This window comes from Salminus brasiliensis, chromosome 17, assembly GCF_030463535.1.
Source record: "Salminus brasiliensis chromosome 17, fSalBra1.hap2, whole genome shotgun sequence".
In the NCBI taxonomy this organism is placed as follows: Eukaryota; Metazoa; Chordata; class Actinopteri; order Characiformes; family Bryconidae; genus Salminus; species Salminus brasiliensis.
In genome coordinates this window covers 7,936,717-7,954,851 of record NC_132894.1, presented here as the reverse complement: position 1 = coordinate 7,954,851, position 18,135 = coordinate 7,936,717, and the positions used below count along the sequence as shown (strand labels likewise).

The 18,135-nt window shown below is 41.5% G+C and overlaps 2 protein-coding genes across 2 annotated transcripts; both read left to right on the top strand.

Annotated features, from left to right (window-relative positions):
• scamp4 (secretory carrier membrane protein 4) lies at positions 1-6,819 on the top strand. The gene is made up of 7 exons (XM_072660275.1): positions 1-73; positions 2,241-2,257; positions 2,362-2,490; positions 2,639-2,795; positions 2,887-2,988; positions 4,140-4,257; positions 5,482-6,819. The coding sequence occupies exons 2-7, from the start codon at positions 2,251-2,253 to the stop codon at positions 5,662-5,664; spliced, it is 696 nt and encodes a 231-aa protein (XP_072516376.1). The 5' UTR covers positions 1-73; positions 2,241-2,250; the 3' UTR covers positions 5,665-6,819.
• Positions 6,820-9,625: 2,806 nt separating this feature from the next.
• pias4a (protein inhibitor of activated STAT, 4a) lies at positions 9,626-16,692 on the top strand. Its single transcript, XM_072660841.1, has 11 exons — positions 9,626-9,652; positions 10,862-11,246; positions 11,385-11,469; positions 11,605-11,646; positions 11,760-11,850; positions 12,186-12,314; positions 12,635-12,740; positions 12,966-13,039; positions 13,350-13,510; positions 14,185-14,333; positions 14,686-16,692. Exons 1-11 carry the CDS (start codon positions 9,626-9,628, stop codon positions 14,949-14,951), a joined length of 1,515 nt encoding a protein of 504 aa, XP_072516942.1. The 3' UTR covers positions 14,952-16,692.
• Positions 16,693-18,135: the final 1,443 nt, after the last annotated feature.

The following is an 18,135-nucleotide window of genomic DNA, read 5'->3' as shown; positions in this document are numbered from 1 at the left end:
CGACAGCGACATCGTTTTTTCCCTATCCACGGGACCGCTAGGACACTGCATCCTAAAGTTAGCGTCCTCTCAGGTAAGATATCACTGAATGGGGTTCATTTTCTTTCATAAACAGAATGATTTGGGGAAATATTTTTATGTTTATCTATTCCACAGCAGAGATTACATGCGCTGGACGATCTGAACAGCGGGTTCTGTAGTGCTTCGTTCAGCTGGCGATAATGCAGCCGTTACCTGCAGCATATCCGACAGGCCAACTTATCTAACTTGGTTTTCTGAGAGTTTTGGTCTGTCTATGTGTTGCAGACCCATATTGAACATATCTAGGGATGTCCATGCTTTAACACAGCCAAATTGGGGCCATAAAAGTGCAGAGAATGAGAAATCTGCTTGCCTTTATGTTGGAAATGAACCCGGACTGTGCACCATCGGGTGTTTTAGTCTAATCTTCATTATTGTAGTATTTACTCTGGTGTATGAAGTCACCCATTGCTGCCTCAGTGTAGGTAGGCCGTGTTGTAAACTGCTGGTATGTCCGATTTGTCTGTGGATGGACATAAGCAATAAATCCATGTCCATGCCCTGCAGTAAAAGTAGCCCTTAAATCAAAACACTCCCTCAAGAGACCACCAGTATCAATAATAAGGACACTGGATTAGAAAAGTGATCAGCTCGGTTAAACATGTTAGTTACGTTAACAGTGATCACTACTGAAAGCTTACACACTCACACTAGCAGTTGTCAAGTCTCTTGGCGTCTAACTTAATCAGCACCATCTGAGCTACAACCGGCTCCTGCTGCTATTAGGTGCCATGTCTTTTACTTGCTAACAACGAAACTAACAGTATGTTATTACTAGTTAGAGCACCAGGCTATTAATGACAGGGTTGTGGGTTCGGTACTCTGGCTTGATCAAGGCCCTTCACCCTCTCTGTTCCCCGGGCGCTGCAGCGATGGCTGCCCACCGTTCTGGGCATGTGTGCTCACTGTCACTGTGTGTGTTTAAACACTAGTGTGTATGTGCGTGTGTTCACTGCACAGATGGGTTAAAGGTCCAACACTAATGGTGAATGTGAGTGTCTTTGTCTTTGACTCCAGGCTACATATTTCTGAAAATCAGCAAACCATAGTTACATTTACACCAAGTAATGTGGTGCTAATTAACAACTAACATTACCAAGAACATTATTTTCACCCTTTCTTTCAATTTAGTTGATCAGTCGAGACATTTTCTGTCCGAAATGAATTTCTTTCTTTTTTATTTTGCACAAAATGTCTAATGTAGCTTTAAAGCAACCTCTCTCAAAGTTCACACTTGTGGTGATTTCTTCTTCCTGTGGTTTCTGAAGTTGTAGAAGGGTGTTCTCAAACACTTCCCAAACACTACATTTAAGCAGTGCGGAGTTAGGTGTACTGTAGGTCACACAGTGGGACATGTTGGTGATATTCTGTTGTGCTGTTTTGGAAATAAGAAAGTGTGACAATGTCAATCAGCCACAAAAATGCAGTTATCTGCTCTACATGCCTGCAGTCTAAATGTGTGCCCTGCCACTCCTGGAAAATTCAGATATATGCCACAGTATGCACAGCAGTGAGAACTGACCCCAGGACTGACCCCAGGACAATACTAAAGAACTGAAAACTGTGTGAATTAGATTTTTCAGTAAACCATTTCTTGCGAGGCATGCGCTATAGATTCAGATTAGTTCTGTTTAAATAAGCCTTTAAGCTGTTGGATTGCGAGAAAGTACAATATTAGCAAATAATAACATGTTTAACCTTCCTCCTTTCCCACCTCTCATCAAGGACCAAATCCTCAGCTAGCTTAGAGACTTGTTTCTCATGGAAATAATTCACGATTGTGTTACAATTTGCAGTTTATGCTTTTAAGAAACTCCATTAGTCCAGTTTCAGAGTTATGTACAGTACTGTAAAATACTGATACTGTGAATAAGATGGCCAATAGTTATTTTTATTATAAAATGGAATAAAATAATGGATTTATCAGTTATGGTTATTGTCCATTTAATATTTTTATTAAAATTACAGTACAAAGTACTGCCCTCTGTGAGCTTTTATAATGTAACACCATTCATGCTGTAGCATAGATTAAGGCTATATCAATCTATCTATCTGTCTGACTATCTATTTATCTGTGTATATGTATATGTGTACATACACATGTCTTGCTGTGATGTGATTGTGTTTGTTTATTGAAGTTTCTTTTTTTCACTTTTCAGAGATCTAACAATGACTGGTGAGTCCCCTGCTTTATTATATCGAAGGTTATTATTCTTTAAAATATAAGAATTATTAAAAGTCAATCCAACTGTCAGAATGATGATTTTTCTCTGTTTTCAGAGCGAGTTAACAACTTCCCACCTCTGCCTGCCTTTGTCCGCATTAAGCCATGTTTCTACCAAAACATTGATGAGGAAATTCCTCCAGCTCATTGCCAGCTTGTTCGTCGAGTTTACAACCTTTGGATCTGTAAGCAACTCCGATTTCCCACAATCCACTTACCTTACATAGCTTCTCCACTTAAACTTTGGAGCCATATTTTCAGAGTAGCTTTCACGTTTAGCAATAATTATGGAATAATAATGCACACTGATGACTGATATTTCTGCGTTCATAGTGTACTCCATTACGCTATGCGTCAATGTGGTGTCTTGCATAGCCTGGTGGGCTGGTGGCGGCAGCGCAGTAAACTTTGGCCTCGCTCTCCTGTGGCTGTTGCTGTTCAGCCCCTGCAGTTACACGTGTTGGTTCAGGCCTCTTTACAAGGCATTCAGGTAAGACCACTCCAGAGGGAGGAGAGAATGAGGAGGTTTGACAGTTGCTTCACCTAAAAATGAGAACTTATTGGCTTATCTCTTTCCACAGGGCTGACAGCTCATTTAACTTCATGGCATTCTTCTTCATTTTCTTCCTTCAGTCTGTTCTCGCTTTCATTCAGACCTTAGGAATATCAGGTTGGGGTGCATGGTGAGTATCATCCGAAAACACTGAGGATACGGTTAGGTCTTAGGTTGCGTCATCAGCTTATCGTACAGTATATAGACATGACCTCAATTTTATTTTCCATTGTGTTTACATAACTGGAAGAGCCCATTAACGTTACTGTGTTGGTATTTTGAGATAAAAAAGAAAACAACAAAGAAACAATGGTTTTAAGATATTTTTATATTCCAACGTCTGAATATTCTCAATAATTAAACATTCATTGCTCTTTAATGAAGTGTAATTGCATTAATTTGCTATTATATGATCATTATTTGAGTGTCCAAAAACGCTCTTAAAATTACAATAATATTATTTGTTGCAATTATTTCTGGCACAATATATCATCCTAAATAAATCGTTTTCGTGACAGGCCTAGATACATACATATTTATTTTTTCCAGAGCAGGGACTAATTGCTAAAAATATAAGTTCTTCAAATGGTACTTTAAGCAGTGCCATAGAAGAACCACTTTTGGTTTTATAAAGAACCACATTGGAAACAAAGATGTGTGAACATCCTCTAAATCAGGCGAAGGTTTTTTAGACCTCTAAAATGTTCTTCACACTCACTAGAGACTAGCCTCTCTTGACCATGCCTATTTGAGAGTTGTCCAGTGCCAGTGGCTTTAACCATCTTTCCTCATTACACGTCTTCCACTGGTGTATTTGCATGTATTTGCAGAATCAAAGATAATTTTGCTGTCATATCAAAGCATGTAAATGAAAGTGTGAAACTACAGCAGTTGCAGTTTAGCTACTAACAGTGATGTTATTGTGATTGTGGCCCAAAAAATATAGCCCCTACTTCAAATAATCAGTTTGAAATCCCACTAGCTTTGATATTGCTCTACTTAGTTGTTGACAATAGAATCCAACCACCCTCATACACTGACTCTAAAGTAATGGCCCTAATGTCAGTAAGTGAGGAGTTTTAAGGAATTTCCTTTCAGTTAACCAGAGAAGTCATTTCAGACAGTATGTTCAATGATATGGTCACTAAGTAAGCTCAGCTTTTCCTTCAGAGAAGATTGTGCATTCTGATTGTCATCACATGATTCAGATATATAGGTGAAAGATACAAGGCCTGGTAATGACTAACCCAGTTTACCTCTCTCCTTCATATCTCGCTCTAGTGGTTGGATAGCAACGGTGCTGTTTTTCGGCACTAACGTGGGATCTGCTGTGGTTATGCTCTTCTCAGCTGTGCTGTTCACCGTAGACACAGTGCTTATGGGACTTGTTCTTATTAGGGTGAGTCTTACGCAAAGCACACGTTATACCTGTACCGATCAGCCATAACATTAAACAATAACACCTCGTGCCACCAAAACAGCTCTGAACCGCCAAGGCTCGGACCCCCCAAGACCTCTAAAATTGCCCTGTAGTATCTAGCACCAACATGTCAGCAGCTTTTAAATTCCTTAAATTGTGAGACGAGGCCTCCATAGATCACATCAATGAGCCTTACAAGAGCTGCCTAGTGTTTTGAAGATGCTCTGACCCAATTATCTAGCCCTTCACTATTAAGCTCTTGTCAAAGTGGCTCATGTTCTTGCGTAGAATTTTCAACTTCAAGAACTGACTTCACTTGCTGCATAGTCTTGAATCTCCACCCCCTGACAGGTGTTATTTCAACTTTCAGTGGTTTTAATGTTTTGGCTAATCATTGTAAACAAGACACACCTTAAAGGAATACTCCAGCTCTTCCTTGAGCTCCTGGCCATTGGTTACTTATAGAAGTGTGTTATGCTGGTTGAATAAGGGAGGAATGTATCTAATAGACCCCATTTACACCTGGTCACTTCATGTGACTAGTATCTGGATTATATCCTGATACGATTTTAGCCCCATGCGTTTACAGTTGGTAGTCAAATGTGATTCCGGTTAGTCAGGCTGAAATTGGATTGCTGTGTGCTGTGTCGGGGAGGGGCAAATGTGTTTACACTGCTGTGACGTGGCACAAATGTGTCTCGGACCACCTCAGATTTGAATCGGTGTGTGTTTTCACTTGCACTTTTATGTGGCTTGGCTTAATGCATATAAACTCCAATGAAGTGACTATGTGCAAATGGGGTCATGGATTTTCCCATTCTCCAAGATCTATTAACATATGAATACAGTAAGAAGGAACTGCCCATTGCCTAGTGTGCAGTTTAAAGACGTTGGGATGTAGGTATGTAACCTCCCATTCAATAGCTGGCTATCTCTTAGCAGCAATAACTGCACCACTTTTTGTATATGTTAATTAGTGTCTCACAGCACTGTGGAGGAATTGTGGCCCTTGTGCTTTTGCTCAGTGACCTTTATTGACCTTCGAACATGAACTGCACATTTCATGTCCTGCCACAACATTTTAGTAGGATTCAGTTTGAGACTTTGACTAGGTTGTTTCATTTAGTTCCCATAAACTTCAATATTGCATATTAGGAGTTAAAAGAACTGCTAAAAGCTGCATATTTCCATGTCTCGTTTCAGGTTCACCGACTTTACCGTGGTGGAGGAGGCAGCTTTCAGCGTGCCCAGGAGGAGTGGAGCACCGGTGTGTGGAAGAGTGCCCCTGTGAGAGAAGCTAGCTTCAACGCCATCGCTGAGACTGGCCCAAGCCTTCCCCAGTACCCTGCTGCTGTTCCCAGTTATCCAGAAAGTGGCCCGTGGTGATGAACCATTCTGGACTCTAGGTGGAGCCAGAGTGCTCCTTTTTTTCACCCTGCTCATAGCAGATAGCTCAATAACTTCATGCCTCCACATGAATGACATAACAGCAAAACGGTGAAACGTCTACAGAAAGGGGACCAAAATATCCCCTGTAGGAATCCATTGTACTTTTGTTTACAAACCGCGTTTCCAAAACGGTTACATAAAGACTCGAGCCCATGTGGAGGAATGTAAATAATGTTACTGGATGAACAATCATGCTGATAAGGTACTGCTCACACTCAAGTTGTGGCAGCTTCCAAAATCTTTTATTGGAAATGTGAAAAAAAAATAATTGCACCGCTGAGAAATCGCACTACTTTGATTTCACTAAGTGATTCCTTACACCACATGTGCACCTATTAACTGTGCAGCAGACCTTATTTGACCTTTTGTTGGAAATGACTTGTATTTTAAAAGAAACTGACGAGTTAAAGGTGTTCCCTGTATTTATCAGAAACTGATATGACTGGCAGTTGCTAGGACCTTTTATACATTACAATGTGCATAGGAGTTGCATGCTTTTTAAGTTGCCAATAATATACTTCTCTCAGTGCCATTTATGCCTTTTCTGTCTGCTGCTTTGTGCCTGATCTCCAAAATTGACATGCGCCTTAATTTTCCTAGCATGTGCAAAGAATTACCTTTCCAGCTGCCTGAAAGTTATGCATTTCTGTGAACGGATACGTTCTTATTTAGTTATTATTATTAATTTTTGGTGAATGCAGTTCTTACTTTCTGCTTCCTCCTCGATAACCACTGCTTTTGATTTCAGTGCCCTGCTGTTGAAGTATAAGCATTCCTTAAGCCAATCTTTGTTCCAGCTCTCATATTTCAGTGTGTTCCTATTTGGAGCACAATGTTTACAGAGTGGCCATTTGAACCTAGGTTTGAGATATTGTGAATTTAGGACTTGATGTTTTTTACTTTTTCATCCTCTGTGGGATCACATGAGGTTAATATTCTCATCTCTTCCATTTCATCTCTGAGCTTCATCTTGCGTGTAATGATGACTAACAAATGAAAATGAAATAAAAATGTTGGATATGACTGTAAATGCATTGAATAATGTGTTACTGAGACAGCTAACTTAATAAAAACATTCCTTTTCAGATTCAATGTCTTTGTTTTTGTGTGTTATCAGCAAAACATCCCTAAACATTATTGGTTGGCTTTCATATTCATAAAGAACCACAGAGGAGTCCACAGCCTGGACAGTTCTGATCCTTGTATGTACAGACCAATTATTCCATCTTTCAGGAAGCTCTTTTATCCATGTTCTGCTGATTGCCAGTCTGTGTTATTTCTTACGTTCTTAAAAGCCAAGTTTGCTAAAACAATTAAAGAAACGTATTTTAGGTTTGTTCTGGTACAAAACATTTACCCCTGAATTCTTTAGAGCAGTGTTTCTCACCCTGGTCCAGGAGGCCCACTGCCCTGCACATTATAGTGCTTTTCCAGCTGTAACACATCCATTTGAACTTAATATTGGTATTGGTACTTAATATCAGGTGTGTTGGGAGCTAAAAAGTGCAGGGCAGGATTGAGAAATCATGCTTTAGTCACTTCTCAGATCCAAACAAATGCCTCAAGTCAACTAGTATTTTACAGAGCAGCATTTTGCTTATTAAGGCAGGACTAAAGGAAAAAAGCCACCTGACACAAGCAGAACCTAAAAATGGCAGCATTGCAGCCATAGTAGAGCATCACTAGGGTGGATTGCCAGCAACTGGTGCTAAAAATGCAAAGAATAGAAGTATATAAGTACTAATTATTAGGGTCTCCTTAAACAAGCAAATCATCACTAAATCATTAGTGTGCAACTGTCCTAAAATCTGAAAAGGTAAGATATTAAAAGGCAAGGGAACGCTACAGATAGAAGATAGCCATGCGCTTTCAGATTGCAGTTTGTACATTGTGAACTGTTATGTGGAACTGTGGGGGTTAAGATGAGATCTGGAAGACCAAGAAAACTCAGAGAGAACTGCTCATATGCTGGTAAGACAGGCAAAGCCACATATGACTTCCAAAAGCCTGCATGAAAGTTCAGCTCTACAGTTCCATGGGACAAACATAATCTTCAAGGAAAAGTCATAATAAGGAATAAGGAATTCACCTTTGTCACACAACACTATGTTTAGAGTATGCTATAAAACAGCTAGATGAGCCAGAGGAGTTTTGGAAACATTTAGAAAAAAAGGAACTACATGTCATCAAAAGCACACCTTGCCAACTGTGAAACAAAAAGGTGGGCCTGTTATGCTTTAGGGTCGTGTTGCAACCGGTGTGACACCGGTTGACAAGCCAAGATCAAGTTAAGCAGGAGCTGCAGGTATTCTGTACAAAATTGGACCTGAACTTTAGGCTTGGTGTCGGGAAAAGTGCTGCTGTTCTCAGTCAGTGGAGCTGTTTTGAACAGTCCCATCATTCATTTAACGTTAGCCACTACCCAGCGGCTAGGTGTGACACCGGTTGCAACACAACCCTAAAGCATAACAGGCCCACCTCTTTGTTTCACAGTTGGCAAGGTGTGCTTTTGATGACGTGAAGTTCCTTTTTTTCTAAATGTTTCCAAAACTCCTCTGGTTGGCAATACTGCACATTGGCAATACTGCACAAGTGAAGGGAAGAATGAGTTACTAAAAATACTAGCAAATCCTGGATGTAAATTTCAAACCACATGTTAAAGGCTGAGCTGAGAGGATGAGGATGATGATCCAGAACACCCCCTGAGATTTTTGATATTCTGAACTTCATCAGCTGATAAGACACTTTTTAATCTGGCACAAAACAAGTGTTTGCAAGCTGATTCCTTTCAAAATGGGCGTTACTAAGATTAAAAAAGCCATTCTGCACTTTAACCTTATTGCCACAGCTGCACTTGCTGGAGTACAGAACCACAACTCCACAGTATGAAACACCCCCACACGTCTGCACCAGGACAGAGCTTGGGTCAACCCTGTCCCTATACACTGTTCCTGAATGAGCGGATATTAAAAATAGCCACAAACACACAATCCAAGTGAGTCTATTGATTACAATGCATTATCACTTATCACATCACCAAGGATAAAAGAACACCATTTTTGCATCAGCCTTGACTAAATGCATTTGTGTGGCCATGAAAGTGGTGAAAGTTAGATCTGTTGAGTTGTGTACGTCCTCAGTGTGTGCTAACCAGATTTAACATACTAGTGGTGACAATTCATGGCCCTGATTCTTTCACCCCACTGTTCAACATTCTCTGTCCTCCCATCCCCCACCATTCGCGCTGAACAAGTAAAACACGGCATGGAGTTGGCTGCGGAATGTGCAAAATTGATTTTCCATTTTCCTGGTCTGGTATTTGATCAGTGCAGCTGATTAAGAAAGCAGTTAATCCACACCTTAATTGAAAACATCAACGTTTTATATTGACGAACATATTCGTGGCTGTTTTAATATAGGGGTGTAAAATAACCAGGGAGAAATTAAACAAAGCGTTTATTCCTCAATGTTTGGCTCGCCACAAGTCCCGGCATGGATTTTCCACCACGGAACGGAGCCGACGGAGCCATGCGCTCCCTTCCACTTCACGCTGGACGTCCTCTGCTCGCATTGAACCTGCACTGAAAATACACCGGGCTTTCGCCCTCACTCCAGACTATTAAAGCGGGCAAGTCAGACGATGGAATTCACACAGAGTTTGGACAGGTTTACCACAACCAGCGGCCTATGAGGACGAATAGACCTGCCTGCAAGTGCTCTTTTTTTAAGAGCGCTGTATCTTTAAACTCTCGAAACCACGCCTCACTCCGGACACGACCGCCTCTTTTTTGACGTCCAGGGCGCTGATTGGACGCGCCGTGCCGTCTCCGAACGCGGTCCGCGCTTTTCATTGGTCCGCTGCCGCCGTTCGCCTGAGGACTCTCGCTACTTTGTGAAGATGGCGGCCGAACTGGTAGAAGCGATGGTGAGTGGATGTGCGCTTTTGTTTTTCTTTGCGGAAAATAAAAGTGCTTTCCAAGACCAAAGAGAAGCCGGTTGATGTTTATTTCAGCATCAGCAGAAGCAGTGAGCAGCGTGTCGCGGTGGTTTTATTCCCGCTCTTAGTCAGTAAACTGCGTTGGCAGTTGGGCTGAAGCTAAGCTGGCTAGCGGCTAACGTTAAATGAATGATGGGACTGTTCAAAACAGCTCCACTGACTGAGGACAGCAGCACTTCCCCCGACACCGAGCCTAAAGTTCAGGTCCAGGTATTTACAGAATACCTGCAGCTCCTGCTTAGCTTGATCTAGGCTTGTCAGGCTGGTAGTCTGACAACAAGAATTAAAGCTAGCTAAGAAATGAGAGGGATCTGCTCAGCTCATCCGGTGCCCCCTCCGTACTCGGGAATAGCCTCCATAACACCGCTCCATGCTGCTCCAGTAGCCGTTTGCTAGCCTGCACAGTACAGCGTGTGTTTATGATGGGCTGTAGTGGGCTGATAAACTCGTGTGGTTGGTGATAGTAGAGTAGAAGCCGATGCACTGGCATTACGACTATTTTGTGTGAACGGATGGACTGGTATTATGGTGGGCTTGCAAACTGGCGGGCTAACGTTGGTTTGAAGTGATGCATAGGGGCCGTGCTGGACCATTGTAGTTATATGATGCTTTTATGATGGACTGCTGTATTGGGGGTCTGGCATAAACTGTTATAGTCCATAAGATGTGAGTTTAAAACCTGCCTGCATTGCATTATAAATAAAAAATAATAATAATAACAAGTAGCTTGTTAGATAGGGACAGTATTTCCAGTATTTTTGTGAAGGGTGGCATCATGACTGGCACAGTATTGTGATGGACGTACAGACTGGCAGAGCAACATTAGTGATACATTGGGGTTGTGATCGACTGGTGCAAGAACTGTTTGTCGACAAACAGGCTTTGTAGGTGAGACAGTTTCTAATGTTCTTGTGTAGGAGATGAGATAAACAGTACAGTTCGTGAGAGGGTGACATCATGTCCGGCTCTTTAATTTAAGCCCTCAACTCTAATGAAGTGAAATGAAGACTCCTCTGTTTCCAGTCCACTTTCTGATGGAGGACATAGCATGAGCAAATGACCCTTCATAAATGTTCCCTTTGTTTCTCTGACTGTTCTTCTGTGTATTTCTTTTTCTTTCTCCACTCCTGTGGTCAGAACATGGTGAAGAGCTTCCGGGTGTCTGACCTGCAGACGCTGCTGGCCTCGATGGGACGCAGTAAAAGCGGGCTTAAGCAGGACTTGGTGGGAAGAGCCTTGAGACTGGTGCAGACGGAATACAGCCCGGAGCTGCTGAAGAACGTTCGGCAGCTCTACGAGACTCGCTTTCCCAAGTCTTCTGGATGGCTGGCTGCCCGTCGCCCTGAAGGCGTCTCGGCAGTCTCCTACCCTACCCTCAACACCTCCCCCCGAGGCACAGCCCAGGGCACAGACTACCTCAATGGCATGCCCAAGCTGGCCGCTCCGCCAGCAGCCGAAGTTAAACTAGTGCCCTTGCCCTTCTACCATAACTTAGAAACGTTGTTGCCACCTACAGAGCTAAGTAAGCCATGGTTTTGTTTGGTTTGGTTTTTGTTTTGTTTTTCACCAAATGTCACTGGTTTCTGTTGTTGTGTTCCTTGACAATTAGAGGTTAAAAAAGCTGATGTTAGACCCTGTTCAATCTTGCCATGCTTTGCAGTTGCCCAGAACAGTGAGAAACTACAGGATAGTCAGTGTGTTTTTGAATTAACACAGAGCCAGGTGGACCAGATCCGAAATTCCGGGTGAGTAATAGCTGAAAAGGGGCAAAAAAGACATAAGTCTCTTTTATTATAGGTAGTTTGTTTACAGTATTTTGTGTTTGCACATGTATTGCTTATGAACTAAATGGAATGGGGAAATGTTTTTTGTGTCCTCAGTGAACTTCGTGCAGGGGTGAAATCAGTTCAGGTGGTTCTTAGGTATGTATCAAAGCAAGTGGGTTTTCTTTTGTTGTTCTTCAGAGCTATTGGACTGACTGACTATGTCAGGTGTGCTGTATTACATTTTTGTTCTTCCTTATGGTATTTTTCAGAATCTGTTACACAGACTCCATTGGTGTTCAGGAGGACCAGTACCCTCCCAACATTGCTGTCAAAGTGAATCAGTCCTACTGTCATGTTCCAGTAAGTGCATTAATTTCGGTTCACTGGACTTTATTGTGTTTAGGGGACGTGTGTATGTACATGGAATATACATGTTCTTTAGCCAGCATGCATTATTAGAATTTGTAAAGTAAACTCTTTACTTGTAACTCCAGATAATGTCATTTGATTGATTGAAATGGGAAATTATTAGCTTATATTTTCCTTTCTTTGAATAGGAATAGAATCCAATAATTTGACCGCAAATGTATCAATTGTGCTGTGGCTATAAAAAAAATAAAAATAAAATAATAATAATAATTATTTGTTGGTTTTATTTATTTTTGGTGATTTCTTTTGTCCACTGTCATTTCCAGGGTTACTACCCTTCAAATAAACCAGGTGTGGAGCCTCGCCGACCCTGTCGCCCGATCAACATCACCCCCTGGCTTCATCTATCTACAGCCACCAACAGAGTCACCATCACATGGGGCAACTTCGGAAAGGTACGTTATTCAGACTGAAAATATTTTCTCTCTCTCTCTCTCTCTCTCTCTCTCTCTCTCTCTCTCTCTCACACACACACTCACACACACACACACACACACACACAACGTTACGATCTGTTATCTAAGCATGCTGTTCCGTGAACATCTGAGATGTTATAAACACATTTGGGTGTGTATTATCAATTAATTGATCTGTTACAACAGCGCCGGATAATAGAACCAGGTTGATCTTGGTTAACCTGGTGGTGAAGAAAATGAATTGGCATAATCTGTTACGCTTTAAGAACATATCAAATGTGGTGTTTTCCCATGTGTAGCGATACTCTGTAGCTGTGTACCTGGTGAGGGTCTTCACATCTGCAGAACTCTTCAACCAGCTCAAGCACTGCTCGGTGGAGAGTGCAGAGCGATGTCGTGAGCGCAGTAAGTTATCTGGGTTTTTTTTTGTTTTTTTTATTATTTTTTATATATATATATATATATATATATATATATATATATATATATATATATATATATAATTTATTTATTTTTTAAGTTCGGCACCTATGACCTAGGTTTTGTGGTACTTTATTTCTTGTTCTCTGTAAAAAAGAAAAGCCTGGCTGGGTTGAGTTTTTCACTCAACTTTTGTGTTTTTGTTTCCAGTTCAGGACAAGTTACGTTTTGATCCAGAGAGTGAGATTGCCACTACAGGACTGCGAGTGTCCCTCATCTGCCCAGTATGTCTTTGTACTTTATTTTTTCTTTGTTTCTGTTTCTTCTTTTTCTGTGATGAGCCTGAGAGCTTTGTAGACTGCTGGCCATAACCCAATGCAGTGCAAGGTTTAACTTGTATACATGAATATAGTTAATGTTCACCCCAAAACCTCTGCATAAACCCCTTTACTGCATACTGTGTTTAGCTGAGTTTTATTTCATTAAAAAAAGTTATAAGCTGCCTTCAAACTGTCTTCCACACACTGATTTTAATAAATCAATCTTTCTTTGGAGAAGTATTAATGACGTTCATATTTCTCCCCATCCCTTCAGCTGGTAAAGATGCGTCTGGGAGTGCCGTGCCGGGCACTCACTTGCGCCCACCTGCAGTGTTTTGATGCAGTTTTCTTCTTACAAATGAATGAGAAGAAGCCCACATGGACCTGTCCTGTGTGTGACAAACCTGCTCCCTTTGAATTGCTCACCATTGATGGGTAAGTTAAGGGCCTTTGTGATTCTACTGCAGTATTTGGCCTATTTGAAATTGGTGGCACAGTTGGCACAATTTTTGTTGTTTTTAAACAAGGAACTTGTTTTCAGTTCCTGCCCACTAGACTCTATCTGTCACACAATTGCCTCTAGTGCTGGAAAGGTGAAGGCTTCATCTGCTTCCTCAGAGATGCATGTAGTGCCACTGAATCTTTTGAATCAAACTGCTCCTAATGTAATGTTATTGGGCAGCTTAACATGCTTGGAGGAGAACACTAACTATTTGCTCAGATTGTTTAAATAACTGACGCCCACAATGGCTAGCCTTGTGCTAATTGATGAGGGAGAAGAGGAAGAGTGTGAAGCCAGTAATGCCGCCAGGGACTTTGGCCTTATGAGATAATGAGATGTTTTTAACTAAAATACATTACTTATGATGAGAATCTAAAAGTATACCATTATGCTGCACAACCCCACATCACAAAATATGACCTCCCACAGACTGAGTGCGTGGTATTTCAGGCTACATTTGTTACAGCATTGGATTGAATTCTTTCTCCACCCCACCACCAGTGTGTGTTTGCCATATTGCAAGGCACATGGCCAGCATATAGCGATTATAAGAAAGGATGGTTGAAATACTTGTACACCTAACTGGTGCCTGCTTTTCCTGGTCCAGATTACTCTCAGAGATCCTAAAGGAGACGGAGGATGTGGAGGAGATTGAATATTTGACTGACGGTTCATGGAGACCTATCAGGGACGACAAGGAAAAGGAGAGGGAGAGGGAAAACAGCCACACTCCAGAATATCCTGTTGTGGATATATGTAAGATTTTGTTTTTCCTTCTAAAATGGGAATGAGAACCTGGTGGAGTGTTTGCAATATTAGCTGTAGATACACACCTGTACAGTACTAGCTTTAAAGCTTTAAAGCTAGTACTGTACAGGTGTGTATCTACAGCTAATATTGCAAACACTCCACCAGGTTCTCATTCCCATTTGTGGAGTAAGTGTGTTCACTCTTACTGCGTGAATGAATCATTTAAATAGTTCCAATCTTAGTTTTCTTGGTTACCTTAAGGCGTTTGCACAATACTGTACTATACTATTAATAATAGTAGTAATAAATAATAATTAAAATAATAGTTGAATGCTCCTTTGACACGTTCTCCTCTCAGGTGTCCCTGAGGCGAACGGGCACTCCCCAGCGCACAGCAGCACGAGCCAGACGGGGAAGTCTGCACAGGGCGGCCAGTCGGCAGCCACAGGTGGGGCCAGTGCCGCAAACAGCGGGGCGGTGGTGGACCTTACTCTGGACGACTCGTCAGACGAAGAAGGGGGAGGGGGGGCTGGGGACAGCGAGGACACAGAGGACAGCCAGGACAGCCCCGCGCCCAAGAGGGGCCGATACGATTACGACAAAGACTTGGTCACTGCATACTGAGACAGGCTGGAGATACGGACTGAGAGGGACAGGGGACGGGTTGGATCTGAGCCGTGGAATTTCAGAAAAGTCCCCTTCCCTCATCCCCCCCATTGTTTCCTTTCCTAAACCATGTTTCCCCCAAAATATACATGCAGACACATGAACACATGCACAAACTAAAGCTGTTGACCTCTGGAGCAGGTGGGCATCCTCATGACATCACTGGAAATCCACAGATGCCCACTAAAGCCATCTTCTCTCTCTGTCTCTCCCTCTCCCTCTCTCTCTCCGTCTCTTTTCCTCAGCATCTGAACATTGTATTCTCCCTTTAAAATGACTATGGAAGAGTTACAACCACCTTCATTGACTTATCTCTTTCCTTCTCCACTACTTTGTTTTCAGTCTGAACCACTCTGCCCCACCGCCATCACAGGCAATCTAGGTTTCCACCATAATTGAGTTCTGTGAGGAGATGATAAAAAAAAAAAGATGCTGCTCTACTCCAAACATGGGCAATATCAGAAGGTCCGAAACAGCTGTGACACGTACAGAGACAAACTGCAGAATCTCAATTCAGATTTTTTTTTTTTTTTTTAATTAGTAAAGAGAATAGAACTTCTAACTTTACCACCCACGATTCATATGGAGGCATTTTCATTGGGCTTTGATATTGTGGAGCAGCAATCATCAAAGCCAAAATAACTGTTAGCTGTATCAGAAATCATGCATGGTCAGATTTTGAGAACTAAGAGATTTTTTTGTTTTTGTTTTCCATATATTTTTGTCTCCCCCTCTTTCTTTTTTGTTTTCGCCTGTTTTCCACATTAAATTGACAACCTACCTCAGTCTAAAGGCAAACATAACCACAGCTTGAAAGGGTAGTTAACCTGACTTGATTTGATGTTATTTAATTTTGTTTTTATGCACATTAACACTGGAGGAAGAAAAGAAAAAAAATCTCATTCACTGCGTTATTTGTGACACCCCTGTCTCATTGAAACAGCCCTGAAGGTTATCAAAAGCAATGAATTTCCAGTCAGGTTTTCTCAGAATTGCTGAACTACTCCCAGCTCAAATAAACATGGAGTGCTTTCTCATCGTTCTCTTAACACGTAGAACTGTCAGGACTAACAGTTAGTGACACTTTTGAAATTGATGTTCCTGCAGGTAATTACTGTACAGTAGGATGTAATCCTCATGTATTAGAACTTCTTAACGGATGATTGCAGGTCTGTATTCTCACTTTTGCAGGTTGGGTTGTGTGGTGCTGTGAAAGAGAGCAACAACTTGGATCAAGGGGGTCTGCTGTGATTTAAAAACCTTATCTGGCCATAGGAGTGGGGAGTGGGAGATGGCGTTAATAAGAAACCCAGAAGATGCCAAGAAGTTTGTACATCCGTACAACATGGGAATGGTTGGCTTGTAGAAGTGGTGGAGTTGTTGTCAGCAATGGCCAAGCTTTAGTGTCTGAATTGGGAAGTTATGACGTGATCTCTAGTAGGCAAGGAGGCATCTGACTTAATGGTTTCTTTTCAGGTGTCTGCAGTTGCAGTTTTTTTTCATTGGAGTATGATTGAAGACTCTGTTTCCACTGTGACTCAGATGTGCTGTTGGATGTTGCTTGTTTTGTCTGAGTGGCAATGGCTGGGTACGTTTGCTTCATCTCCTGATGTGGAGTCGTGGTGATCATAGAAAATACAACATTCTTTTAAATTTCTTTTAACTTTTTTTTTTTTCTTTTTTTTTTTTTTGGGGGGGGGGGGGGGTTGACTGAGTATTTATTGGTTTAATTGTTTCTCTTAATAGCCTTTGGTATTATTTGTACATATGAGGCATTTGAGAAGAGTGCAGTGCTATCTGAAGGATTTCAATTTTTTTTTTTTTTTTTTTTTTTTTTTTTTTATATATATACACATATTGGTCAGGAACTGAAATGTGATCAGGCTGGGTTTATTTGCACAGACTCTTGGCTGGTTTTGATTATGATCAGAGGTTTTGCCATGTCTCGCAACCACTTCTTTGTAGTCTACATCGCATTCAGAACAGTCTTGTGTGGGAGTCTTAAGTGAAAAATAACACTGACAACTTGTTTGACTTGATCCTAATCTCAAAGCTCCTGCTCCAGGCTGCTTTTTCAAACTTCCACTGATCTGGGATCTGCTGTGCTTGGCAAATGCTAATACAGCTGACTGTAGACCAGCACTTTGATTACATTTGATACATGTGCTCGTATCTCTAGGCCACAGATGAGTTGAGCGTAAGTTGTTTGTCCTGCTTCGTTGCTTCTCAAGACTTTCAGGTGATTCGAGAGTCTTTGTTCCTGGTTGAGCATCATGTACAGCAGCATTAGCTTGATTTTTGCCTCTCAGCTGGAAAAAATAATTAGCAGAACTTTATAGTTGACAAATAGTGTTTTTTTTTTTTTTGTTTGTTTATTTGTTTTGTTTTTTCCTTCTCTTCTTTTTCAATTTGGAAAACTTCTTCTGAGAAACCACTGCATAATGTCCACTTCTCCTGGTGGCTTTTTCTTTCCTGTAAAGGCATCCTGAAATCTGACTTGAAGACACTCAGTACTGTATCCCATCTGTGCAAGGGAATGTCTTAACAGAAGAACAACGCAATTAAGAAATTCAGTGTCCCGTTTGGATCTGTGTGTGAATCGGCATGGTCTTCCTTGTATTGTCTCTGCAATACACCCAACGTTTCGCTTTTACGCTCTTTAAAAATAAAGGAGCTTTAACGGTTCTTTCAACAGTGCCATAGAAGAACCACCAAGTTTGATTCCATAAAAACAATCACATAGTGAGTGTAAAGAACCTACACTAAATGTACAGGTTCTTCACACTGACAAATCTCAATTACAAAGTGCTTATTCTATGGTATCGCTTAAAGAACCTTCTAAAGCACCCTTTATTTAGAAGAGCTTAATAAGGGGACGAGTGCTGAGTTCTCTTCACGAGTCTCTGTTTATACTTTCAGAAAAGACCACCTTTTGGGTGGTGGTCTTTGTATAAAAATAAAGGAGTTGTTACATGCTGATCTGCAACAGGAATAAATTTGAAGTGTAAGACTGATGTTAATTGGCGCGCACCCCCCCCCCCCCCCCCCCCCCTTAAAGGTTGGTCAGCAGTGAGGAAGTTAAGGTTGAAATCTGGGGTTTGACTTAATGTTCCTTGGGACTGGAGGAGAATCTTCTAATGGT

Coding starts and splice junctions, on each gene's coding strand:
- pias4a (XM_072660841.1), top strand. CDS start 9,626: ATGGCGGCCGAACTGGTAGAAGCGATG. Junction 13,040..13,349: donor GAGTGTCCCTCATCTGCCCA/GTATGTCTTTGT, acceptor CCATCCCTTCAG/CTGGTAAAGATGCGTCTGGG. Junction 13,511..14,184: donor GAATTGCTCACCATTGATGG/GTAAGTTAAGGG, acceptor TTCCTGGTCCAG/ATTACTCTCAGAGATCCTAA.
- scamp4 (XM_072660275.1), top strand. Junction 2,491..2,638: donor AGTTTACAACCTTTGGATCT/GTAAGCAACTCC, acceptor CTGCGTTCATAG/TGTACTCCATTACGCTATGC. Junction 2,989..4,139: donor ATATCAGGTTGGGGTGCATG/GTGAGTATCATC, acceptor ATCTCGCTCTAG/TGGTTGGATAGCAACGGTGC.